At 40.3% G+C, this 26380-nt stretch overlaps 1 protein-coding gene across 4 annotated transcripts in view; it reads left to right on the forward strand.

The window, feature by feature from the left end:
* Window positions 1-1480: 1480 nt before the first annotated feature.
* Window positions 1481-26380, forward strand: part of dlg5a (discs, large homolog 5a (Drosophila)) — a 38458-nt gene continuing 13558 nt past the window's right edge. For 2 of the 4 annotated variants that reach the window (XM_058383517.1, XM_058383534.1), the window contains exons 1-15: window positions 1481-2267; window positions 15422-15490; window positions 16735-16897; window positions 17998-18141; window positions 19046-19229; window positions 20519-20775; window positions 21937-22249; window positions 22488-22718; window positions 23225-23409; window positions 23552-23677; window positions 24356-24488; window positions 24625-24752; window positions 24831-25006; window positions 25105-25208; window positions 26013-26105. In XM_058383517.1, coding sequence (XP_058239500.1) covers window positions 1970-2267; window positions 15422-15490; window positions 16735-16897; window positions 17998-18141; window positions 19046-19229; window positions 20519-20775; window positions 21937-22249; window positions 22488-22718; window positions 23225-23409; window positions 23552-23677; window positions 24356-24488; window positions 24625-24752; window positions 24831-25006; window positions 25105-25208; window positions 26013-26105 — 2604 coding nt within the window. In that variant the 5' untranslated portion in view covers window positions 1481-1969. The remainder of the gene's footprint in view (window positions 2268-15421; window positions 15491-16734; window positions 16898-17997; window positions 18142-19045; window positions 19230-20518; window positions 20776-21936; window positions 22250-22487; window positions 22719-23224; window positions 23410-23551; window positions 23678-24355; window positions 24489-24624; window positions 24753-24830; window positions 25007-25104; window positions 25209-26012; window positions 26106-26380) is intronic. The other 2 variants (XM_058383526.1, XM_058383542.1) reach the window with 1 other exon arrangement.

Genomic DNA, 26380 nt, shown 5'->3' on the forward strand with positions numbered 1-26380 from the left:
TTTGAGTGAAGGAATAAAATGCTCCATATATAATCACTGTCCACTTTATTAAGAACATATGTACTCCTGCACATTCATGCAATTACCTATGCAGCCAATCATGCAGAAACAGCAGCTCGAACCAAACTGGTCCACTTCCTCTGACCTCTCTTATCATCAAAGCGTTTCCAGACACAGCACTGTCGCTCACTCAGTGCTTTTTGGTTTTCACACCAAAAACTCCTTGTGCATGAAACTCCTACCAGATCAGCATTTTCAGATCAACATCCTCACATGCCACAAAGTCACAAAAATTAGACTTTTTCTTCATTCTGAGGATTGATGTGAAAAAATTAAGTGAAGCTCTTCATCTGATTCTGCGTGATTTTTTTTTTTTTTCATTTCCACATGATTGGATAATTAGACATCTACCAGAATGTGAAGGTGTCCCCCTCCAAATTATTGAATTCAGGTGTTGGGCTTGGCACCTTAGTTCCAGTGAAAGGAACTCTTAATGCTTCAGCATACCAAGACATTTTGGACAATTTCATGCTCAACTCTGTGGGAACAGTTTATGGATGACCCCTTCCTGTTCCAACATGACTGCACAAAGCAGGGTCATAGATGAGCGAGTTTGGTGTGGAGGAACTTGACTGACCTGACCTCAACCTGATAGAACACCTTTGGGATGAATTAGAATGGAGACTGTGAGCCAGGCCAAAACTGGGATGTCTGGCTTTACATGCACATGGATGTAATATGGAGTTGGCCGCCCTGTGCGGCTATAACAGCTTCATCTCTTCTAGGAAGGCTTTCCACAAGGTTTGGGAGTGTGCTTATGGGAATTTTTGACCATTCTTCTAGAAGTACGTTTGTGAGGTCAGGCAATGATGATGGATGAGAAGGTCTGGCTCGCAGTCTCCGCACTAATTCATCCCAAAGGTGTTCTATCAGGTTGAGGTCAGGACTCTGTGCAGGCCACTCAAGTTCCTCCACACCAAACTCACTCATCTATGTCTTTAAGGACTTTTTTTGTGGACTGGTGTACAGTCATGTTCCCCCAAATTTGGGAGCATGAAATTGTCCAAAATGTCTTGGTATGCTGAAGCATTAAGAGTTCCTTTCACTGGAACTAAGGGGTCAAGCCCAACCCCTGAAAAACAACACCTGAATTCAGTGATTCGGAGAGGTGTCCCAAAACTTTCGCCAATATAGTGTATTTTGGTGCGTCACCTATTTGCGTATTTTTGCCCCTGCTCCTTGCCCCCATGTCTAATAATCTGGTAATTCCTATAACATTGTAGTTTTCTATCTCTCAAAATGGCCACGTATGACACTGTTATTAACTCCTTCCTTTACCCCGTGATCGAAATCTATTTTGTTGGAAACTTAAATAACTTTGTGCGGAACAAAAGTTCCCGCCCACTGAGAGAAATTCAGGTGTGTCTGTGCAAAGTCCCGCCCACTTTTACCTTACATGGCTATTGTGAGGCGAGTTGATTGACAGCAGGCAGCAGCTACTCTGAGCTGCTGAGACATGGCGGAGCTTACAGTTTGAGAAGGGAACGCCAACAGTTACGGTAGTTTCGCTCGCACTAAAGTCGACACATTACCGAATAAATGGCGTAGAAGACGTTCTAAAAGTGGATGGAAATGTTGCTGTTCGCAGAATTGCGGCGGAAGCGGAAAGAAGTGGCTAGAAAGTAAGTGAGCTGGGGAAATGTATCGTAGCTCTCGCTGTTTAGTGCAGTCAACAGCCTTAGGCAACAAATATGGCTTCGTGTGCCTTTTTGCTCTGTGTAATCAGAAACTGCTGTATTAAGCCATCGTATATCATGGCACAGTCACTCGAATCGTACAAGTGACCATAAGGAAGGGAGTTCCTGCTTGGGTATCGGGGGTTCTGTTGGGTTTGAGTCGAGGTCACCGTCTCCGCCGACATAACAAGAAGCTAGCTTAGCCAGTTAGCTAGGGAACTGCGCGAAGTGCAATGGAGCCGAAGCACAAAGAGTTGTTAGAGCAGTGCCACCAGAACTTGGTGCAGTCCATCCCGGACGCGCAGCGCCTCATCGAGCTGCTCGCTAAATCCGGCAGCCTGAGCGAGCGGGACACACACGAACTGGACCAGAACTGCTCCTCCAGCTCAGAGAAAGTGGATCAGCTGCTGAAGATGCTCATGAACAAGGAAAGCGACCATTTCCTGGCCCTGTGTGTGGCACTGGAGAAAACCTACCCTCACCTGTATTCTGCCCTGTTCAGCAACGGGGGAGGACCTGCAGATCACTCCGGTAAGAGTTAGTGGATCACAGAGATCCACAGATCACTGAGAACGGGATGGAGGTCGCCATGTCTGATCACACCGCACTAGTGCAAGCGCTGCTGAGATTTGGTGTGAGATTTGGTCTTTCCTCAGTAATAACACCAGTGTCGAAGATCAAATCTTACACCAGCCCTCAGCCTACACTAAAATGTACATTAACACCACCGTTTAATTTCCTCTTGTGTAATATCTTTCTTTAGATTCATAGGAGTAACTAGACAAAATGTGCAGAAATTTTATCCACAAAAATGATCATAGGGCCAGATTGTGATCAGAGCAGGTCACCTGGATCTCAGAAGGTGACTTCTTAGCAAATTCACAACTCTTTACAAAGAAAAAGATTTTTTGGACAATGAAAAGTTACTTTCTTTGGTTACACAAACATTCCTCCACATCATACTCTGACATGAAGCATTGCATCTGTAATGTAATTCTTTTCACGTGGTGGTTTCCATGGGAACACTTGCCTGTCCAAATGGACGTGTTGTTTCCAAATCCTTAAAACGGCGTAACTTTTATTCCATAATTAACATTTTGTTTACTTTTCGGCTAAATGAGCTTCGCTTTAGGATGAGCGTGTCATTTCCTGTGTAATCCCTCATGTCTTACCATCTGATGGTGTTATGCTGTGATTCGTTCTGATTTCCCGTCTCTCAAAATGTTGCCCGCTTTTGAGCTGTGATGATAAGAAATGGATATTAAGTAACAAAACATGGAGGAAGAGTTGCTTTTAGAGAGTGTTTTTAATATTAATGCTTGCTAAAAGCAAAAAAAAAAGTGTGTGCTCTCAGCGTGACACTGAGTGCTGCTTCTGCAGGCTTGGAAGATTCTCTTAAAGGGGAGAACTGTCAGCTCATGTACATCAACGGTTGTGATTGTGAGCACTTTCTGACCCTCAACACATGCGCTTTATACTGTGTGATATAAAAAAGACTTAAAGTCTGCGGTCAGACTGTGTTGATTAATTTTCTAGAACAGCATGGCTCTAACAGTAGCCCCAACCGCTTTATATTCATATACACAGTCTGCCAATTCTAAGGCTAATAATAAACAAACTAAAAAAAAACATTTTGTTGGTCCAGTGAAACTTTCTGTAAGAAGACCTTTATTTTAAATTTATGGAAGAGGAATCTATCACTAGTGCTTTATAATGTTCAGGAAGTTTTCTGTTTAGGGGAAAGTCTTCAGCACAGTGCAGTTGTTTCCCAGTAACATGATGAGCTGCATTTATTGTCTTATTAACATGTGATAACTAGTTTATAGCTACTTTAATGGAAGTGACCCTGTACAAACTTGCGGAGCTTCGACGACATTAAATGTAACAGTTTTCCCCAGTATATTCATTCACAAATTCCCGAAAACCAGCGAACTCTCCCTTGTTACCAATCAGGGAGCGTGAAGCCCATCACATGCTTCTTCCTGAGACACATGTAACCAGGAAATCACATCTTTTGGAACTGCTGCTTATTAGTGTTGCTTTGCAGCATACCCTTGTGCTGTTTGCCTTCTTCTGCATACATGAGTTCACAGCAGCCTGTGATTGGCTAGTGGGGTTGTGATTGAAGGAAGAAAGTGTTTGCTATGCGTTACACCCAGAGAGCATGGACAATTTCTGCTTTGCTGGATAGGTTATGATGTCCCAACCATGGGGCAAAAGCTTTTCTGTTGTACCACGTAACTATAAATGTTTAACAGCAGGACTTTTAGTTCATTAAGAAACTGAACATTGTAGGTCATTGCCACACTGCTGCATTATAAGTGGAATAAATCACTTGTAGAAAAATAATCTGTCTCAGGGTTGTAACGGGCTGTTTCTCCTTGTCATTTTCCTATAAAAGCATCCTGTTTTGTTTTATTATTTATACAGTGGTAGTCTTTGATTCCTCTTGGCTGTCTGTAGCTTTCCTTGCTATAAGCTTCTTTTTCTAATAAATGCTTTACCCTGCAACAGTACATATTGAATGTGTGTATTCAAGTTCCTGCACTTGTCCTACAGTTATTCAGGCTGAAACATTTTTCCAGCACTTCTTTCATTACTTTTACTGTGGCACGTGCGTGATGTGATTTCATATAGGAGTATAAGACCAACATGAACCACACCCCCAGGCAGCTCTGAACTCGACAGATGAAAGCCTAAGCTCTCCCTCTCCCTCGCTAGCTCACACACACTAACGTGGATGATGAGTTACAGTGATCGCGACCTGCTCTGAAGTCATTCTGTCAAGCTGCCACTGCTGAGCCTCAACTCTTTTCACTGCCAAGCCTCTCCATACACACACATACACCCACACCCACAGTCATGAGTACACACACACACAAACACACACGCGCAGGCTGGGAGTGGGAGCGGGAGCTGTGGAGGAGGGGCAGGGCAGTGTAGTGGCAGCTCCCACTGCTTCCTCATGCTGGCTGGAGGAGCTGCACACTGCATGTGCTGCAATGTGTATTGAACACACACCATCATAAATCAACGGAAATAGGGAGGCAAAAGATAGGCATTGCAAATCACTGAGTTTTATGTGCAATATGATAATTAAATTGGTGTACTGGAAACAAATTATTTATTGTTACTTCTAAACAGACCTATCCTAGACCTTTGACCAGTTTACAGCTCTTGCACCGTTTTTTCTCTGTGGGTGCGATGTTTGCTCTGCACTGCACAATAGACAGTCACGTTGATTTAGATCTGAGGTGTCGGACTCCAGTCCAGGAGGAGAGCAGCACTGCAGCGTCCCGCCTCATTTAACCCACCCGTTTCAGCTCCTCAGCTAATTAGCAATACTTTCATGAGCTGCATGTGGTGTGGTAAAAGAGGGGGAAAAACAAATCTCTGCAGGGTCATGACCACAACCTGACTTTGATATTTATCCCTGGAACATGTTAAACACAACGTTGTCCTGGAATTTCTGACCAGCTCCATGTCCAGTCCTCCAACCTAAAATATTTATTTGCTGTGATCTGCAGACTAGCTCCCTACCACTGGCTGGACTGGGAGTGGGAGTTGGCTCTGTAAAATGCATCATTGAGAAACCATCCATTTCTGTTCTAAAATCAAGTGGTTGTTTAATTTGAAATGGCTTGTCCGCAGCAGGCCAAAGGGTGACTCCTCCATGCAGTCAAACAGAGGACTGAGCAGAGACAACAGGCCTTTTGTTTTAAGCTGAGCTACCCCAAAGTGCACCGTCAGCAGCTTGCTCTGTTTATGGACCATGGGGGCTGTCAGCTCAGATCCCAATAGATCCAACTTGTGGACAGAGGGAGTTATGGCAGGACAGTACGTCTCAACTCAATCACATCTCACTCAAACACCTTTACGCAATCCTTATATTATTATGATCATTGAAGCATTGTATATTTTCTACACTTTAATATATTTGGTATGCTTTTGTAGTTTTGGCAAATTTTTAAGATTAGAAAAGTGTAATAATGCTTGTACAGGAGTTTATATTTCCGCCATTTTAGCAGACACCCTAACCAGAGCTACTTACATTTCATTTCATTTTATACAACTGAGCAAGTAAAGGTTAAGGGCCTTGCTCAAGGGCCAGCGGTGGCAGCTTGGTAGACCTGGGATTTGAACTCGCAACCTTCCAATTAGTAGTCCAACACCTTAACCACCAGCTACCACTACTAGAAATTGATTATTCATTAATGTATTTCCTTGTATACTGACCGGATTGATGCCCAGTCCCAAGATTTTTTTTTATCAGCTCAGAAGCCTATTTGACTAGATAAGCGGAAGCTGATGTAATGGTATGATGAGCTAGTTATTTGCATTAGTACAATCTAAGAAAAACTAACAAGTAAGTTTTCTAATGTAGCGCATCAAGTTTGCATCATCTCTTTGCTTATTTTTCCCTGATTACTTTTAACTGTTGCATATAGCTGCAGAGTTATATGGCCCGGCTGCCATGGTGGTGAAAGAGGTAACATTTCCTTGCCACATCTCCTGGTTGGAGCCTGAGCTGGGGTTACTGTCTGTGTGGAGTTTCTGTGTACATGGTTTTCCTTCGAGTTTCTACCTGTTAATGAGCTCAGGAATGTGTGGACTGACACGATTTGCTCTTAGAATAGGCTTCTGATCTACCACAATCCTGACCAGGGTAAATGTTCCTGAAGAGATCATGAGTTATATGATCTCTCTGAGTTAGGCTTTATTCTGCACAGTTGATTAAAAACCTTCTGTCATCTGTGCATGTTAATGAATCCGCCTGGTAAAACTGATTCTCCAGTCAGACAGCTCTCACCTCAGCTGATTGCACTATAGTCACAGCATTAAGGGGGTGTTGCATGTCAACATACCTGCTTCCAGGAACCGGATTGTATTTGCTTGTGTTTGTTCATGCAGCCTGCAGTTCCTGCACACTCACTGTCCTGTTTGGCCTTATGCAGTGGATGTTGCTCTACTTTTAGCTGCTGTTGCTGTCATGCATCTAATCCAGTATCTGCAACTCAGCAAGACAGCCTTTTGTATAACTGGACCTGACTGATATAACCTCATGCACCAAACTGCTGGAATGAATATGTTGCTAAAGTTTTGAATATATTGCAGAATAGTAATTGTAGGATCTTTCGACGTGTAATTTTTATGTGTTCATTTATATCATTTACTAAAACAAGATTTATTGTTCTTGATTGCTATGGTGTGTGTGTGTGTGTGTGTACAGTAAATTAAATTAGCATGAAAAGGTTCTTCTTGTGTTTGCAAGGTGTTGAGACTGATGGCATTGTCTACCATGAGTCACTAGATCAAAAAAAGATTTAATTACCATTTGCAAGCCATCCCAAGCTTCTTAATTACTGAGTAATGCACAGGAAATGCCAAAGTCTAAATACTGGTTGTGCAGCAATAGAAATAAACAGTGCTGCTCCGAGTCCCATCAGTGCTGTAGTCTGGACCTGAAGCCTGACACTGGACTGATAGCTGGCTATACTCAGACCCTGTAATAAAGGCTTTCTGAAAACGGGCCCACTAATCTGCCCACGGCTGACTGACCTGACACATGTAGCTTTTAGTAGGTTAAGAGCAGCTATTAAGTGTGGAACAGGCAGTAATGCACAGCTGGGTGTGCTCTGCTGAACAAAGGGGAATGTATTTTAGCGTGGTGGTGAACCTTATCTAACCTTAACTACAAGACACAGATTGAGACACTATCACCTAATGCAGCGTGGATTTCATCCAGTTTAGACGTATTGAACTTGCTTGGCGAAGTCTGAGAATGTTTGCTCCAGGACTTTTTCATTCTGTACTGTTCCAACATGACTATATCTTATATGCCACGGCTTGCTTAGAAACCGGCAGCTTTTGTCGTAACAGTTTGTGCTATTTAGCAAAGTAGGGCAAATTTAAATGTGGCCACTTGGCACTTTTAAAGGACCATTACTCTTATCAAGGTGACAGTGCAGTTAGATTTAATTCTTTACGGGGAAGTGATTTATAATGTGTATATAAATGTTGGCCCACTTGCTGAATGTTTTTAAAATGATACCTACAAATAGTAATGCAGTGTGATGGCTGAACCGATAAAGTCGTTCTGTTGGTATAGAACATCTTTGTGATTAAGTGTTTACATAAATGACTGGTTATTCTTTTCTAGGAAAATTACAATGAGTTTTGATAGTTTTCCAACAAAGCCAAAAGTGTTTAAGTTGCCAATGATTGCAAATTGTTTTTATGAATTAAAGAATGGCACATTTATATTTTTGTTTATAGTTATTTCTTAAGGTGCATTAGTCAATTTCTTACAAATAGCCTACAAAAGTGTTGTTAATAACCTGGAAATATGTAAAACATTCTAAAACATGTTGGTTGATAGATTACGTGGATGAGAAAACCCATCTAGAAAACTGCAGGCCATGCTCGTCTGTGCCAGTCTTAGTCTTTTAGTATTTTTTTTTTTATTTTTTTTTCTACTGACCCTTCAGTCCATGTACATGTCCGGAAAGAAAGATGATATCTGAAACTGGTAAATGCCCAGTGCAGCCAGATAAGTCTTCGGCAAGTAAAAGACCATGCTGTGCTGTGAAAAATAATTAATGACAAATAATGCAGTAGAACCAGAATAACCACTGATGGAGAAATAAAGTACTGTAGAAAGAGACGCAAAATTATCTACGTTGCTTTTTGGCAGCTTTGTAAATCCAGTCTGTTTAAAGTCGAATTTACGTAACAGATCAAGATGCATTTTTATCATTTAAAGAGCCATGTTAGGCAAGTAATGATGAGTCTTGCATGTAATGCTGTGAAGCTTAACTAACAATGCTAATAACAATAGGTTCAAGATAAATAGACCTGAATCATCTTATGTGCAGGGATATAAGCAATATATGTATAAAAGGATTATATGTGGAGAATAAGCTCAGATGTTTTGAATCATGGTAAAAGAATTGAGAATGGTGTAAATGTAAATGGTTGGAAACTGTTTACTTTCTTTTCCCATTATTGTCTTCGATCATCCCTCTTGACTAGTCTCCATACCCTCCCTAACTCGGTATCATCTTCTTCTTTTTTTTAATTTGCTTGAAGGTGATATGATGTTATTTCATCTCCTTTTGTAGCTGGTGACTAACGTTTTCAAAAGTGTGGAGGTCTCTTCATGGGTGACATCATCTGATATTTAAGAGCTTTATGCTGCAGGCGTTTCATTTTTCACCCTCTCATCAAAACTACTGTAAATGCTAGTATGTCACATGACCGTTGCTGATTCCCGATTTGTTGCTTCTCCTGAATCTTGCCCTTAGTGCCACAGCCTTGCCATGCGGCCTCATAGGAAACTGCAAGCTAATTGAACAAAGGCTTCCTGGGCCGTGTGGTGCCTCTGCTTCTGCAGCGCCGTGCACTATGTCTTTCTGCTGTCTGGAAGAGAAAAGGGGGTGACTTTGAGCTGGGCTCACTCCAGATTTAATCAAACAGAGCTGGCTTCTTCAGGAAAGAAGGAACACTGCCAGAACGAGTTTGATGTAAACGCCTGAGATGTGGGTAAACAGAATCGTTTGTCAGACTCTCTCTGTAGCCATCTCTGCAGGCCTGGCATGATGACAGACAGGACTTCGGGCTGACAATAGTAGCTGAGCTGAGATCTGTTCATTTTGGAATACAAATAGACAAGGCTCCTAAATTTTCTCTGATCAATTCCCAGTTACATTGATGAGCATAAAACTTAGAAAATGCAAGGTCTGTTTTGTTTTTTGGAGACACACATCTTGTGACATTAAATTTTAAAAGGCTCCCAAGTGGTACAACAGAAGCATTCACTCTAACACTTGGAGATTGCAAGTTTGACACTAACAACTCGAAGTTTGGGAGCTCAAATGCACTGATCTGCCTTAACATTAAAACCAAATGCCTAATGGTGTGTTGCTCTCCCTTGTGTCACCAAAACAACTTTATCAAATCTGTTAAGTCTCTGGGACTCCACAACCCCTCTGAAGGTGTCCTGTGGTATCTGGCATCATGGTATTAGCAGCAGATCCTTTAAGTTCTGTAAAATCAACTGGATTGAGATCTCAGTAACTTTGGGGCCAAGACAACACCATGAACCTTTTTGGCATGTTTCTTAAACCATTTCTGAACAGTTTTTTGCAGTGTGGCAGGGCACATTATCCTGCTCAAAGAGGCCACTGCCATTAGGGAATACTGTTGCCATGAAGAGGTGTACTTGGTCTGCAACAATGTTAGGTAGGTGGTATGAGTCAAAGTAACGTCCACATGAATGCCAGGACTCAAGGTTTCCCAGAAGAACATTCCCCAGAGCATCACACTGCCTCTGCCAGCTTGTCAATTTCCCATGGTGCATCTTGGTGCCGCCACTTTTCCAGGCACGCAACACACACATACACAGCCATCCACATGATGTAAAAGACATTGTGATTCATCAGAGCAGGCCACTTTCTCTCATTGCTCCATGCTCCAGTTCTGTTGCTCACATGCCCATTATTTGGTGGACTGACGTCAGCATGGGCACTCTGACCAGTCCGTGGCTATGCAACCCAGATAGCCTCAACAGAGATGTTCTGACCCAGTTGTCTAACAATCACAATTTGACCCTTGTCAAAGATGCTTCTTACACTGACTGACACTTGCTGACGAATATATCCTACCCCTTGACCCCAGTGGTTGTAATGTTATCGCTGTCTCTCTCTCTGTCTCTGTCTCTCTCTCTGTCTCTCTCTCTCTCTCTCTCTCTCTCTATTTGTGTGTTAAAATGTTATGTAAACAGCAACACTATTCAAAGTTTAAAAATGTCACGTAAACATGATATAAAAGGTTTTTTAACCATGTTTACATCAAAGTAGCAGAATTTCATAGTCAGTGTGACATTTAACAACACTGTATTTGTCCATCTGACACCAGCTAATGAAGGAAAGACAGAGAAAATAAAATGGTATAACTAGGGAGCACTATAAATGGGGAAAAACAATGTTCAATGTAATCTTCTGTTGGTTAAGTATTAGAACAGAATATTGTTACTGTTAGCTAAAATGAATGTCTTAGTTAGAATATTTAGCTAGAATGCTGCAAAAAACGATCATGGGCTGGCATTTATTTATTAATCAATCAACATGTACAGCCATTTATCAGATGAATTTAAATTTGATAATTGTGACATGTTTGGTATATATAAATCTATGTTCTTGTTGTCAGCTGAAATACACAACCTCAACTACACAACCTCAACTACACTATATTTGCAATAGTTTTGGGACACCCCTCCAAGTTATTGAATTCCGGGGTTGGGCTTGGCACCTTAGTTCTAGTGAAAGGAACTCTTAATGCTTCAGCATACCAAGACATTTTGTAAATGGCAGGACAACTCCATGTTACATTCATGTGCATGTAAAGGCAGATGTCCCAAAACTTTTGGCAATACAGTGCGTATGGCTAAGAACACAGATTAAACTCAGCACCACTCTACACCCCCCATTTTTCTCTCCGTTGTATTTGCCGCCGTTTATGTCGTTTGTATTTTCACATCCTCAGTTCTCGTTTGGGTAGCAAAAGAAGTAAACAGAATGTATTTTCCATATTAAACCATATTAAACCCAGTGTAGTCATATGCACACATTGTAACTGTAGTCATGTGTATGGTAAAAGGAGAAAGATGGCTTCAACAACCTATTGATGAGGAAAAAGAGTTTTCATCGATTAGTTAGGTCTATGTTAGTAAGCATGCTCTGGCACACACTGTCCTTTCACTTTCTGCCACACATAGAAAGGCTATTTGAATCAATTCACTTAGTATGTAGATTGACTTAGTAAGAAGATGGTCAGGTACATAATATGCATATTATTAATCTATGCCTGTGTCAAGTTGGCATTTGCTTTTGGCAAAGATACTGACTACAGGCATTAAAAACCAACATTCATCCCCAGAGCTTTGGAGACAATTTGCGTAGTAAATTAATTTGGCTTTTGAATGTTTCAGTGTTTCAGCAAGACCGCCAGAGGATAGTGGCTTTTGTTATGAATTTAAAGACATGTATGGAACCAGAAAATAAATGGATAGACCAAATAGAAATACTCAAATCAGCCGCTAACAATCATGCCAAGGTCAAAATCTCCGTGAGATCAATGTTCTCCCCATTCTGATGGTTGATGTGAATATGACCTGAAGCTGCTGACGCGTATCTGTGTTGCGTAGCTGCCATTTGATTGGCTGATTAGATAATTGCATGAATGTGTAGGTGTACAGGCGTTCCTAATAAAATGCTCAGCACTTGATATTCTCAAGACACGAGAGCTTTATTATAGTTATCAATATTACTTGTTTCAGCCATTATAAAATGTTGTAATAATTTACTTTTCTTTATATTGATGCTGTGGTAGTCATCAAGCTCTGTTTTTTCATTCTTCAGGGCCCCAGAGCTGAAGTGCACATGAAGGGTGAACTCGGACAGCTCAGCTGACATAAGTAGACCAGATTTAGCAGAAATCTTGATTCAGGGGCTATTGACGTCAGTGTTGTTTTTTTTAAAGAAATCCACTGAAAGTGTCTGACTGGCTGTGATTAGCATTGATTTCCTGAGCCTTGTGGCAAAAGCTGGTGCCTATGCTTCTTTAGTGTAGTAAGGTCTCGTAACTCACAGGTACTGGATAATGGATATTTACAGCAAAATTAGAGCTTTGGGTATAAATATTCCACACAATATGGTACATTTTAGAAGGCAACAATTTGATATTGTGATCTTGCATCTTACTGTATTAGTTGGATTCACTTTAGTAGCCTCCAACTGACCAGCTGTGCTCAGAACCTTGAAGAGTCTTACCGCTAATTCCCAAATGGCAGTGTGAAGGACTTTTAAAAGCATTAGATTTATCAGCATATCACTGTTCTAGCCCATTGAATTATTATTAAATATGAATGATATTTACACACCAGTAGTTTATCCTTTTTTCAGTAATAATTGATTCAAGACTGTTGCATCAAACATCTTAAGCTGTTGCCTTTAAAACAGTGCTTCAATCCAAATTGTTAGATTATTACACCTTTTATAAATAAATATGATTATTTAATCATATGCACTCACTCCAAATAGTATTTTTATTTAATTCCTACATGCGTTCTTTTCAGCAGGCCTACATCAATAATTCCTAGGCCACACCCATACACCATACACACTCTGAAATCTTCCAAAACACTTCCTCTTGAAGACCTTGCTGCAATTTCTGTAGTATTCTCCCAAGGCAAAATCAGGGCTCGATTTGCACATCTGTGCATTTCTCTCTCATCATCCAGTGTCAGTGTGAAAGCAGAGTGCTGACGTCTCCCGAGGCTATGAGGGTGTAAGCAAATGAGAAGAGCCGCTGCCTCTCTGTGTGAAGTAGAGGAGAACTGATAATGAGACACGATCTTGTCACCACTGCGTACTCACTGTTAACAAAAAGTGGGAGGGGAAAGTGTCCTGAAGTGGAAGGTCTCCAATAATCCAAAGTTTTAATGTATTTCTCTTGTTCATATTATTATTACACACTTAACGTTCAACAAAAACATGTTCTAAGCTGTAGGTTAAGGTGTGCTGGGATCAGAAATATAGATTCATTGTGCTCCCTGCTTTAGGATGCATTTTTTTTCATTTGCATAGATCTATGAATGTGTTGCTTAAAATACTTCGCTTGTCCCAGTGGGTTTGCATACAAATAACCAAGCTTTATTCATGGTTCTGCTAGATGTGATGCCATAGCATGGCACATTCATATTGATAACCATCTAATTATTATTATTATTATTATTATTATTATTATTATTGTTTTATTAACATTCGCCGATTTTTTTTTTGTCTTATTCTAAATCAAATCAAGTTAGCTGCTTCCTGTCATTTTACAATTAAAGTTTTTTTTAAAATGCATGCACCAATCAGGCATAACATTATGAGCACTGACACAATGAGTACTGTTTTGTATTGTGGATGCCAGTTTTCTGTAGATGAGAGCTGAATCTGAGCCACGAAGTGCAAACTGAGCCAAAACACAGAAATGTGATTGATGTATTCTGGAGATTTAGAATGACCAACAAAAATATTTTTTTGTAATTCCATTACATATTTTGCTCTGAATAAGTGCTTTCAGAAAACTTAATAAAAGTAATAAAAAGTAGTAATTTATCACCATATCGAAAAATTTGACAGGACATAACGGGACACTTTTACTGACTATGAATGTGGCTAGTTAATTAAGCTCAGCGGTCAGTGGGCCTCATTTATCATGTGTCATTTATTGTGTGTAAATATTTGTGTAAGCCAAACCAAGCAAAAATCTTCCAGTGTCCAAATGTTTTGGAAACAGTTTTTCTTTATACATTTGTGCATATATTGATCATCCATTAAGTGCAAAGTGTATCCCTCACCCTCATTTGCATTTAGTGATGCTCACAGAAAAAAAGCACTCATACAAAAGTGCTCATACAGCTGTGAGCATGACATGAATGATCAGGGTAAAGAGTGAAAATTATTCTGACTCAGAGTAAATGATCAGGGTGAGGACTGAAAGGCATATTATTTTGACTCACCTTTACAGCAATAAAAATACTTAACATGCAGCATAATATAGCTTACAGCTATACACAGAGAGTTATAGTGTTGGATGTGTTTTTGATAGAGACTTCGAAGCTCTTCTGTGTTTCTCAAAACACAGCGCATGACGGGTCAGGGCTGTTTTGGCAGCAAAAAAGGGGACCAACACAATATTAGGCAGGTGGTCATAATGTTATGCCTGGTCGGTGTATATTCCATATAAAAATGCAGCAACTAATCCATATTAGCAATATTATTTCGAAGTTGAGGTTTACATACTTACAGGTTTACAATTTTTGGAATTCACAGGGTGTTCATGAATACCAAATTTCTTGTGAAAACGTTCATGCAAATGATTTATAAATTAATCTGTTTATATCCAGCTCTATAAAAGCAGCTCACTGAGTTGCTGGTGTTTTATTCTATTATATAGTACTGCTTCCTTCAACATTGACGCCAGAAGAATTACATAAAAGCCATCACCACCTGAGAAATTAGAAAACCATCTTAACAGGTTTTAAATGAGTTGTTTGTATTAGAGAGAAAGGGGCCAGCTGTCTTGACTCGACTTGAAGCTGAGCTTCTTAATAAAATATAGCAGAAGGGTAAAAACAGAAAAAGCCGAGAGTGGGGATTGGTGCCTTAGAAATATGGCTATATATAGCTCCACTTTTCGAGTGCCACTTTGTTGAGGTGAAATACAAAACATCAGTCACTGGTGTCTCTGCTATTCTGCAGGCTGAGTTTTTGGCGCTGTAATACACAATTTATTTAATGTTGATTAAAAACCGCTTACTTACATACCAATTTAATCTAATGAAAAATAAGTTTAGTTTGGATATTCGATTAAACACTACGTGCTTACCGCTAGCTTATATTCATTTATCTGTATGCTGTTAAAAAGTCTATTTGGTGCTATCTGTGTACTCTGAGTAGTTGAACTGAGCTGTGTTCTTGTTATCGTTCTTAGAAAGTTGCGCATTTTGCTTAACCATGAATGATTTATTTCCAGAGACGATTTTGTTAACAGTTCCTTTTTGTTTGTTTTTTTTTTGGTTTAATGACACTTGTTCATGTTCTTAACCATGCTGTCCTCTTTCCTCTCCTGTACAGGGTCTACCTACAGTGTCCTGTCCACAATGCCATCAGATTCAGAGAGCAGTTCATCCCTCAGCAGTGTTGGTATGTCAGAGGCCTATCACTTCACTGTTTGCAAATTCGCACAGCCTCGCACCGTGTTTGTGTGTGTGTGTGTCTGCATGTGTGTAAATATTTGCATCTCAGGCAGCTTTACCAGCTCCAAATCACCATTTTATTCTTGCCAATGCAAAAAGCACTAATGAGTGTTGTGATGGCCAGACTGTAGTGTGTTGGGAAGCAGAGCACAGTTTACCTGGTTCAGTGCCAGTGGAAGAAAAATATGCAAACTCATTGCTGCTCTGTGGCTGTCTTCTGTGTAAATGAGTCAGCACAAACCTTTTTACAAGGTTTGAAAGTTTTGCCAGAGAACTCTACAGTGGTCTCTGCCTGCATGAGCTGTCTGAGCAGCCGAATAATGAGGCAAAAGAAGAAAACAAAACCTTCCTGTGTGCGATTCTTTCAGGCTTTGATGACAGCTGTTCTTTGCTTCTCGGTAAAGCCTTTTCAGGACTCCTGAAAAGAAGACACACCTAAGTTTAAGCAGGAAGCAAATGTGGTCATTCCTGTCAGATAAATCTCCCGTAAAACATTCAACGAGATCAGAAACAAATTCAAATTCTTCCAGCAGATGACAATTTATAAACTTCAAGGAAAGAGGCTGAAAATTGTCCTTATCAATATTATGCACTTTGTCCTCTGCCTTTATCAAATACATAGATTAAAATCACGAATCTGAAATACTTTTCAAAATATTTGCAGCCGATTATCATGACAAAGACTAGACGACTGAATAGGAATGTGATCTTTTAAGGTCATGATTTACATAAAGTGTACAGAATGTCTGCTATTTTACCGAGGGTATTTGGCTGAAAGTGTAAAACTTAATCAGCCTTTTAAACTTATTTTGCTCCTTATTAAGTCTTTGATGTTCTATCAAATTGTTCATAAATATTTTTTTCCAGGCAGAAGTCGATGGTTATGCAGCTTTCTCTATTTATTATTTATTATATTTATTATTTTTCTTTTATTTTAAGAACTGTTAAATAAATAAATGAATAAAAATCCTCTTGTTTGGACTGCTTGTTTAAGAGTGATAGCAGTGAGTCATGACTCATGTGGCATGGCTTGCCTCGGCACAGAGTTCACCTCACTAATGATGAAGTCTTTCATAAACTGAAACTCAATGTGCTATGTTGGGTTTCCCAGAGGTCTGCTTTGCTGTATGTACCCTAGTGTTATTGCTTAGCGAAGGTGCCTTTGCGTCGGTGACGTGCTCATTGTTGCAGGTTCCAAAGCCTCCTCGCCTCCGCCTGCGCTCAATGACAACCGTCCGGCCAGCGAGAACGGAGACGCCCTCCTGTTCCAGCTGAGACAGGTGACCAGGGAACGAGATGAACTTCGCAAAAGGCTCGCCCTTGCCTCTCCAGGCACTACCTTCGACGACTGCAGGTGCCTCTCACTCTCCTGCTCAGGATCTAACCTGTCTAACCCTATACACTAGCATGCGAAAGTCACTACCAGCACTCTGTCCAGCTCTCTGATGAGAAACTGTTGCCACATAGTGTTTGTTTAAAGTGTATTTACTGTACTAAAGTAAACTCACTAGAAGCAATGATCTGCTTCTACCTTACAAGCTTCATTTTCTTTTCACTGACAGGATAAAATGAAACTATAGTTATTTTATTTATGTATTGTTTGTTTGTTTGTTTGTTTGTTTGTTTGTTTGTTTATTTATTTATTTACATTTTTGCATGTCTGCATTTTTGCAACCCCTCTGGGGTTGGGGGTACGAATGCTGCCTCTGCCTGTGTGTGCAGTGTTGCAGTGTTCTCCCTGTGCTTCAGGGGCCTCCTGTACTCCGGTTCCCTCCCCCAGTCTAAAGTCATGTGTCGTAGGCTGATCTACATCTCTAAATTGCCTGTAGTGTGTGAAAGGGTGTGTGAGTGTGTGTGATTGTACCCTGTGATCGGTTGGCACCCTGCCCAGGGTGTCCCCCACCTTGTGCCCCAACTCCCCTGTTATAGGCTCCAGGCCCCCTGTGACCCTGTGTAGGATAAGTGCTACTGTTGTAAACAGGAAAGTAAAGAAGTGCTGGAACATGCACAATGTAGGATTAGTTTAAAGAATCATTTGAGCCAGTCGTTTAGAATTGTTACTTTACCGGGTCGTAGCTAATTTGCATAGATTTGTGAAAATTGCAATTTATATGTTGTGCTTTTGCTTTGTTGCTCGCTGCTGTCACTAAACCCGAGGCTCTGTTTTGTGCACATAAATAGAAAATGATTGGGGCCCCCGTCACTTTGTCTCTTGCTTGCGTGCATGCAGGATTTTGAAGAAACAAAACTTTTGCAGCATATTGTCAAGGACGTGACATGGCATTGCAATCTTTTAACAATAAATATCAGTAATCAAAATTACATTTTCACTTTTTCTTTTAGTTGATGCCATACCTTAGAATGCTGCAAGCCTGTCCTTTATCTCTATTAACAGTGAAGCATCCTTGCAGAAAGAGTGAGACAGCACTGATGTATTTCTCTTGTCTCCGAAAGGCCAAATTCCAAAGCCAGTCATGACTATGAGCGGCTCAAGACCCAATGCATGAAGGCCATGGCAGATCTACAGTCTCTGCAGAACCAGCATACCAAAACCCTTAAGAGGTGCGAGGAGGCAGTGAAGGAAGCTGACTTCTACCAGTGAGTACTTTCTAGTATTTTCTATGCTAGCTGTAGAGCACCGTTTTAGATTGGTGTGTGGGGTTTTACTGCAAAGCGGGAGTGATGCCACTGCTAACAACTATCCACGTTTCTACACGAGAGTTTAATTAGTAAGATTTATTATGGCTCTGTTGCGTGCCTGAAGACACAAGATGTATCCTATTAATGTACTGAATTATTTTTGGGTGTTCTCTCAAATGATGTCTGCTTTTAAGTAGCTTTAGTTGAAGGGTTTGTTTGTGACTAATTTTTCGGTTTTAATCTGCACTTGTGCAGGCATCCAGACATGCACAGATGTGGCAACTACAGTAATTCTGGGTATTATGTAGTCATGCCGGGGCACAGACATCTCTGTTTGATTGGAATGTGTATATATAGATGGGGACTATGGAGGATTATCACATTATACGCTGCTTCTTATGAAGGGCAGTGACAATGTTTAATAATGATGCACTTGAAAACCTTTCCTCAGTTTAATACACTAACTGATTACGAATCCTTTAGATTGTAATAATTAGAAATTCACTTCCTTTGCATTTGCATTAGGCAATATTCTGTATGATTGGGCTGTGGTTAATCACTGCAAAAATAGAATTGCTGGTAGTTATATTCCTAGATATATTTTACTCTTTACTATTTTTTTTTTTTTGGTCTTTGTTTCTACTATTTGGCATAGGACAATGCAGGGTCCTGTTGGGTCTCATGCAGTGCTTTGCAATAAACTCCTATCATATACTTGGGCATCCTGGGACCCTTGTCCCATTTACAATGCAGATTTGAATTTCGAGTGTGAACGCGCTAGGTCAGCCTAATTAAAATGGCTGTTGTGCTACTGGGCGGTTTTCATTAGGATTCATAACAGATGAACCGAATTGTGTTTCAGCATGCTGCACAGCCGTCTCCTGAGTGATCAGTCTCAGCTAAAGGAGGAGATGGAGGTGATGAGAAGAGATAATGCTCAGCTAGTAAGAGAACACAACCATCTGAAACAGAGCTGCGAGGAGCTCAAGAGACTGCACTCAGAGGACCAGAAGGAAGTGGCTGATATGAGACTCCAGCAACAACAGGTATGTGTTGAACAGATATCCAGCACATATCTAGTTCTGCACAGTCTACTGCAAGGAACTGGATGACTCAGTTGGTATAGCTGATAGCAGAATTTATGCTGGGAAGAGTTTTTGTTATTGTGAAAGATATAAAAGATTGTTTTGTAAGAGCTGCACCGTAATGTTTATTGTATCCTATTTATTGAAGAGATTTCTAATGTAAGCAGTTGAGATGGCACAGAAATGCCTTTTCTTTTCCGACACTCATTCTCATTGTGGAATTTTTTGTAGTGTCTTAGGTTTGTCTAAATATTGATCTGTGAGATAAGATTTTCAGTCCTCAAGACAGCCAGGAAATGTGATTAATTTGCCATTACGTTGTTTCTTGTAAGTAGTACATTTTGGGCCAAATGGCCTAGGAGCAGTTTTAAAACACACAAGGGGGTTTTCTTGTCCCTGATTCTGCACAACATGATCAGCACCTCATCTGACCTTAAATGGTGCCAGTCATAAGATGTTGATCTTGGAGATTATTCGATGAGATGTTACGGTGCAAACATGGACACGTCTCCCTGCGACACTCATACTGGCTTCCTGTCATTACTCTGGTTTAATCCCCCCCCCCTTCCTGCTGACCGATTTATTGGGCTTCCTTCCAGATTAAAACTGTGGAAACGTTCATGGGCTGTTGGCTTCTTCCCCAGTGTCTTCTGCAGCGGTTTTTATCCAGCAGTGAGGCAATAATATGATCACGGTGGTAGGAAGAGTTGAGTGCAGGGCTACTGTGTGTGCATGGCCTGTGTGGTTTATGTGATGGGAACTGCACTGACAGGGCATTTGATGTGTCAAATGTGTAGTGCATCCTGCCTTGCCCAAAAGTGTTGTTAAACACATTTTGCACACACGTCACTCACAGTGAAAAGAGCAGCCTGGAAGGGCAAAGACAGAAGGGATTGGAGACTAGCATACTTATTGTTGCTCCGTATTGCAAAAACCAGAGTCTTGGCCCACTTAGCACATCAGAGTTGATTTGAGAACTACGTGATGTGACGTCTTATTGTTTACATACAAGTACAAAATATGATATCATTATATCTTTGGGAATAACCTTTGTATTTATATGACGTCGTTATCAAATATGAAATAGAAATTATTTGTATTCTGCTGCTGTAGAGCTACTGTGCTGTTCTTTAATACATGGTTGCCATCTGGTGTTTGCATTATGTATCTTACTCTGGCTATTGAACAAACAGGTTTTTGCTCTCCTATATAAATAAAGGATCGGTTGTCTTGTGTTTTTTCCTGTCTAGGTTATTAGGGAGAAAGGATCCTCAGAGGTTTTGAAACTCTATGACACTGCAATGGACAAGCTGGAGGGATTGAAGAAAGAGTATGACAACCTGAGCAAGAGATACAGTGAAAAGGTAGCCAATCACAACACAGATCTGAGTCGACTGGAACAGGCGGAGGAAGAGAACAGGCGGCTGCAAAAACAGACTGACACTTTGATGAAGCAGAGGGATACAGCCATGCACTACCAACAACAGTACTCGGCCTCTATCCGGAGGTAAGAAGCAAACCGGACTTGAGTCTATACATTTTCATCTGGATACAGAAGTGGAATTGCCTCTATTCTTAATATGGCCCTATTTTATACCTGCCAAATCTATCATAAAATAGCTGACGGAGACAAGGAGGGAATTGTATTAAGTGACTCCTGGATTTGGTAAACCTATCAAGCTTTTACTGTAACTCCACGGTAAACACATTACCATGTGTTCCTTAGTGTACCTTGTTTGAAGATCTTACAGGTGCTAGATCTCTTTATGGACTAGAGTGAATAATATTTTTCTGAAAAAGCTGACTGAAGTTTTTAAATATACATCATCATTACAAAATGTATTTGCTTTATTTTGATGCTTGATTTTACCTTGCTGAAGCTGGCAAGGGAAAACGGTGCTTTTATTAGAAGTTCTCTCAGGAATCGGTACAGTAGTGGGGAAAACCAGAGTCTTTTCCACCCTCTGCTTATTTGCTTTAGCTAGTAATGTTTTTCAACCAGATGCCCAGACACGCCCCTTTTCATTTCACTGTGTAAACAGATTCACAGAGGCAGGATCATGGTAGCTGGGCCAGTTGGATGGCCATATACCAAACTGCACAATGCAGCACTAAATAAATATTGTCCAAGTATTATGTCAGAAACCTGCAGGCAGGTGTAGTCCTAATGGTTTCATATTGTTTGGTGCACCCTGTTATTTGAAACACAGTTTTTGGTTGCTTTTTCCATACACTTGTCTGACTTGACTGTCAGCTATAATTATTTTGTGTTTCCTTCAGAGAAAAATAATAGACCACACCCCAATCAGTATAATCAGTATTTATCAGTATAAATATTTACAAAGCAATGTCTTCGCAGTAACTAGCTATCTGTGTGTACCCTGGTGTACCATATTGACTACAATTAGTGCAGGTTCCTAACCCTGTTCTCGTAGTATCCCTGCTCCATTCAGCTTATTAGATAATTAATAGCCCTTCCTAAAGTTCACTTCATAGTGTTGGAGCAGGGAAAACTGTACTTTAAAATGCACAGGACCGATAGTATTCCAGGACCCAGATTGAGAACCTGTATTTATAGAAGGAGGAAGTTTCTTGAACATTGTCATACACTATAAAACATCAGTACAGAGTCGTTGAACACCACTAACAATTTTTTGTACCATGTCAGGTTTGACTCTGTGCAGCAGGAGCTGAATAAAGTTTCAGCTCAGAATAAAGAGCTACAAAGAGAGATGGAAAGGCTACAATCAGAGATGACCCGTTACAAGAACTTCCAGCTGAAGGCGGTGAAGGATGCTGAGAAGTACAAGGAGGAGCGGGACTCTGTGTTTAATGAGTACAGGCTGATCATGAGTGAACGGGACCAGGTCATCAAAGAAGTGGACAGGTTGCAGACAGAACTGGAAGCAGCTGAAGCCCGCCTCAAAAACAACTCATCAGAGAAGATGGTGGCCAGTGAGGAGTTGGAAGCACTCAGACAGGTAACAGGGACAATCCTGGTAGAGAAGGTTTTGTGTGAAGTTACAGAAACAAGCTCCTTCTGTTCATACCTTGTGCAATATACTGTAAGTTGTCATGACTTTGATTATAAGCCTCATAATGTAGTGCCCTACAATATGAGCTCATGAACTCAGCACCTGTGAATCAGACAAGTTTTATTGGTCAGATAAATAATAGAGCATGACATGTTGCATTTGTTGATGATATTGTACTTTCTAGGAGCTTAATTCATCACTAGTGGATCGAGACCGAGCCATCTGTGAGCGTAACGAGCTGCTGGAGAAATACTGCCATGAAGTGAAGGACAAAGCAGAGGCTCAGAAAGAGCTGAGTCAGGCCTGCAAAGACATCGAAACAGTACGCGAGGAGCGAGACGTGGCCAGAAAAGAAAGAACTGAAGCCATTATACAGAGGGACCAGCTACTGCGGGAGTACTACCAGGCCAGACAGGTACTTGCTCATGTTTATATGAAACCTGGGCCAAACTAAGTAATAATAACTTATATGAATTAATAATTAATTTAAATAATACATTAAAGCATATAATATAATTAAATTCATTGAAAGGTTATGTTTCCAAATTAAGAATTATATTTTAGGTAATATTGCTTGCTTTATTTGCTCTAAATTTTTAGGGCATTACTGGATATTTTATTTCTATTGTCTGTATAGTTTTAAGTAATAACAGGTACGTCATTAATTCTACTTTTTGTCTTCTCTGGGCTTGTGTTTACAGGGAAAATGTTTCCAAACAAAACACCACACAATCATATTCCAGCACCTTAAAACGATGATCTTTTTCTGTTTGATATAAAATGCTAACCTCACTATTGTGATTGTGTAACCCAGTGGGCTTAGTGTTCTGGATGAGAGATCATGAGACATGTTTCTCCACTTATAGCAGGAGACAGAACAATAGATTCAATGTGATGAATGTTTTTGGGTTGTGTGAACAGAAACAAGACACTGCCACTTTGGACATGGAGCGTGCCAATAAAGAGATCGAGGTGTTGAGGAAGCAGTGCGAGGCCATGTCTCAGGAACTGAAGGAGGCTGTGCAGGAGGCTGAGGTGGCGAAGTGCCGCAGAGACTGGGCCTTCCAGGAGAGAGACAAGATTGTGGCAGAGAGAGAAAGCATTCGGTACACTCACTGTTCCGAGTCACATCACAAACACGAGTCACATCATTTAATATATTGTCCTTTCACACAAATCATCACAAATGTTGTAATTGGATAACATGGCCCTAAATTTATTGTAGCACTATTTTATACTCTGTGCCAGGACTCTGTGTGATAACCTGCGCAGAGAAAGGGACCGTGCTGTTAGTGACCTGGCTGATGCCCTGCGCAACCTGGATGATATGAGGAAACAGAAGAACGATGCTGTCAGAGAACTGAAAGAACTGAAGTGAGCACTCTAGTTTACATCTCTCCCTCCATGAAATAGGTTTGCGCTGTGGCTTGTTGGTCAATGCCGTTGTCTCATGCTCCCTCTCGTGGCTATTTTTTGTATGACACAAATTCAAGGTCTTTAAAGTCAGTCTAGGCTTTGCTCTACTTTAGCCTAAATATCTTGGTGACAGTTTGCCAGTATTCTCATAGAAATTGAACATTCTCAAGTTGTTACCTGTATTTCCTTACAGCTTGATTTTATTTAATCCTCGGAAGATGTTATCTTAAAGCAATATTATGTCCTCTTTAAACTTTTTCTTTTTCTTAGTTATCTCTCTTCATTGATACTGTACTCAAGAATACTAAAAGAAACAGAAGAAAGGTCTTGTTAGTTTAGTAGGAAACTCTTCTTTCTGTGTTGAACAAGAATGTGGATTTTAATTGTCCATGACCACATATCAGTTCAGAATCATGATTATTTTGCTGATAGAACCCTCTTATATGTTCGTCTGGAGACAGAATTTTTTTTGTTCTAAGCATTAGATAACATGTCAGATGCAATGCAGCTGTCTCTAAAGTTACAATATTGAACAATGTATATAGTATTCAGGGCTGTTTGATAGTACACAAGTGTGTGTGTGTATGTATGTGTGTACGCTCTGGTGTAATGGCTGTAATGTTGTGTATGGTGTAGGGAAAAGATGGAGTGTCAGCAGGAGAAGGAGACACCATTCTACCCTCTGCTGGCACACAGCTCGCATGATTCAGCCATAGATACAGACTCCTTGGAATGGGAGACTGAAGTCGTGGAGTTTGAGAAGGACAGAGTGAGTCTCTAACACCACAAAACAGCATTTCTCGTCTACGCTTCTCCTTTATGGATATTTTTCTCTCTAAGCTTTTAATTCTGAACATGTCATAGATGAGATAGTATACACTTATTGTGCTCTGTTCTCTGAGCAGGATGACATGGACTTGAAGGCACTGGGGTTTGATATCGCAGAGGGGGTGAATGATCCATATTTACCAGGAGAATGTGGGATTTTTGTAACCAGGGTGGACAAAGGAAGTATTGCAGATGGGAGGTTAAGGTATAATAACTTGATAATCAACTACTTATTTTATTCAAATAATTTCTTTGGCCAAACCAGCTGTGTGTTTCCTTCCAGAGTGAATGACTGGCTGCTGAAGATAAATGACATAGACCTAACTAACAAAGACAGGAAGCAGGTTATCAAAGCTGTGCTTAACGGAGGAGGTGTGATCAATATGGTGGTGCGCAGGAGAAAGTCTTTAGGGGGAAGACTGGTTACTCCTGTACACATTAATCTCATTGGGCACAAAGGTATCACTTTACTCGTTTTTCCAAACTGGAAAGTGTTGGCTTAATAAAATGATTGGGGTTCTCTTTATTAACTCTACCTATGTGGATGGTCTCTTCAGACAGTGGCATTGGCCTGGAGAGTGGAGTGTATGTAACCGCTCTAGCAGCAGGCAGCCCGGCCGCCAGAGAAGGGTCCCTTAACATTGGAGATCGCCTAATTGCTGTAAGTTTGCAATGGCCTGCATTATTTGACCAAAATTATTCATGTTTGTCGAATGATTATATTCAACCAGATCATTTGTCTATGATTAGTCAGGATGCTCATAATGCAAAATAAAAACCTGCATTTATTTGTATTTAGTAGCTTTTTGCCATTTTAGTAATGTGATTACTTAAATTATATATAATTTAATTCAATTTGCAGTCTTATTATCCTTTATCCTGACACAAAGAGCATAATTTAACTACGTATACAACTGGGGATTAGTTATGTTTGCATCTTTGACTCGCTGAGGAAATTTGTCAACCCTTTCTACATATTTGGACTTTTTCTGAATGAATTAATTATGGCTCCTGGTTTTTCAGCACACACTGGATTTTATTGATATGATGTGAAACCTCCAGAAATCTTAATGCTGTTTGTTTTAACGTTGAAACGTAAGGCTAATTTGTGTAGCACAATCATCAGTAATACTGGAGAGATTCATAAATTTTCTTAAAGCTGAAATTTTAGCTTTTGCAACTTGATGATGGTTTACATGAATCTGTTTATTGCAGAAGCATAATTTTTTATAACTCTTTAAATCTTGTTATTTACATAATTTACATGCCATTCATGTTTTGCTAAGCAAAGGCAAATCTTAATGTCTAAACACTGAAAGGGCACAGACTCTTACTGACTAAATTGTGCAGAAATATTCACTGTCTCCATTCCCCCAGTAAATGCATGCTTTATGGAAATAGAAGAGTTAAGAAGTCTGCTGGTGCTTTTCTTTCATGAATGCTGACCTATATTTTCCCTACCCAGATAAATGGAATTGCTCTGGATAACAAATCTGTGACAGAGTGTGAGGCTCTGTTGAGGGGCTGCAGGGACTCTCTCAGCCTCTCTCTCATGAAGGTGAGTGTATTTCAGTGCACTGCAGTGCTGTGTATATATGAGTGTGTGTGAGAAATCTCATTCCAAAATGTGGAGATCCTACTTCCAGATGTGGTAGTGTTTGTTACAGTTGCTGTAAGTGGGAAAAAATATACAAGCTTTTTATGAATTATGGGATACGTGAAGTGTTTGCAACCCATATCAGCTGTTTGGTGCATTTTCACATTTATTCAGAATATTCAGGTCGTAAAGAGTTACATTTAGAGAAGCCCCTAGCAATTTAACATCTGTCTCCT

The sequence above is a fragment of the Hemibagrus wyckioides genome, linkage group LG03 (genome assembly GCF_019097595.1).
Source record: "Hemibagrus wyckioides isolate EC202008001 linkage group LG03, SWU_Hwy_1.0, whole genome shotgun sequence".
NCBI lineage: Eukaryota > Metazoa > Chordata > Actinopteri > Siluriformes > Bagridae > Hemibagrus > Hemibagrus wyckioides.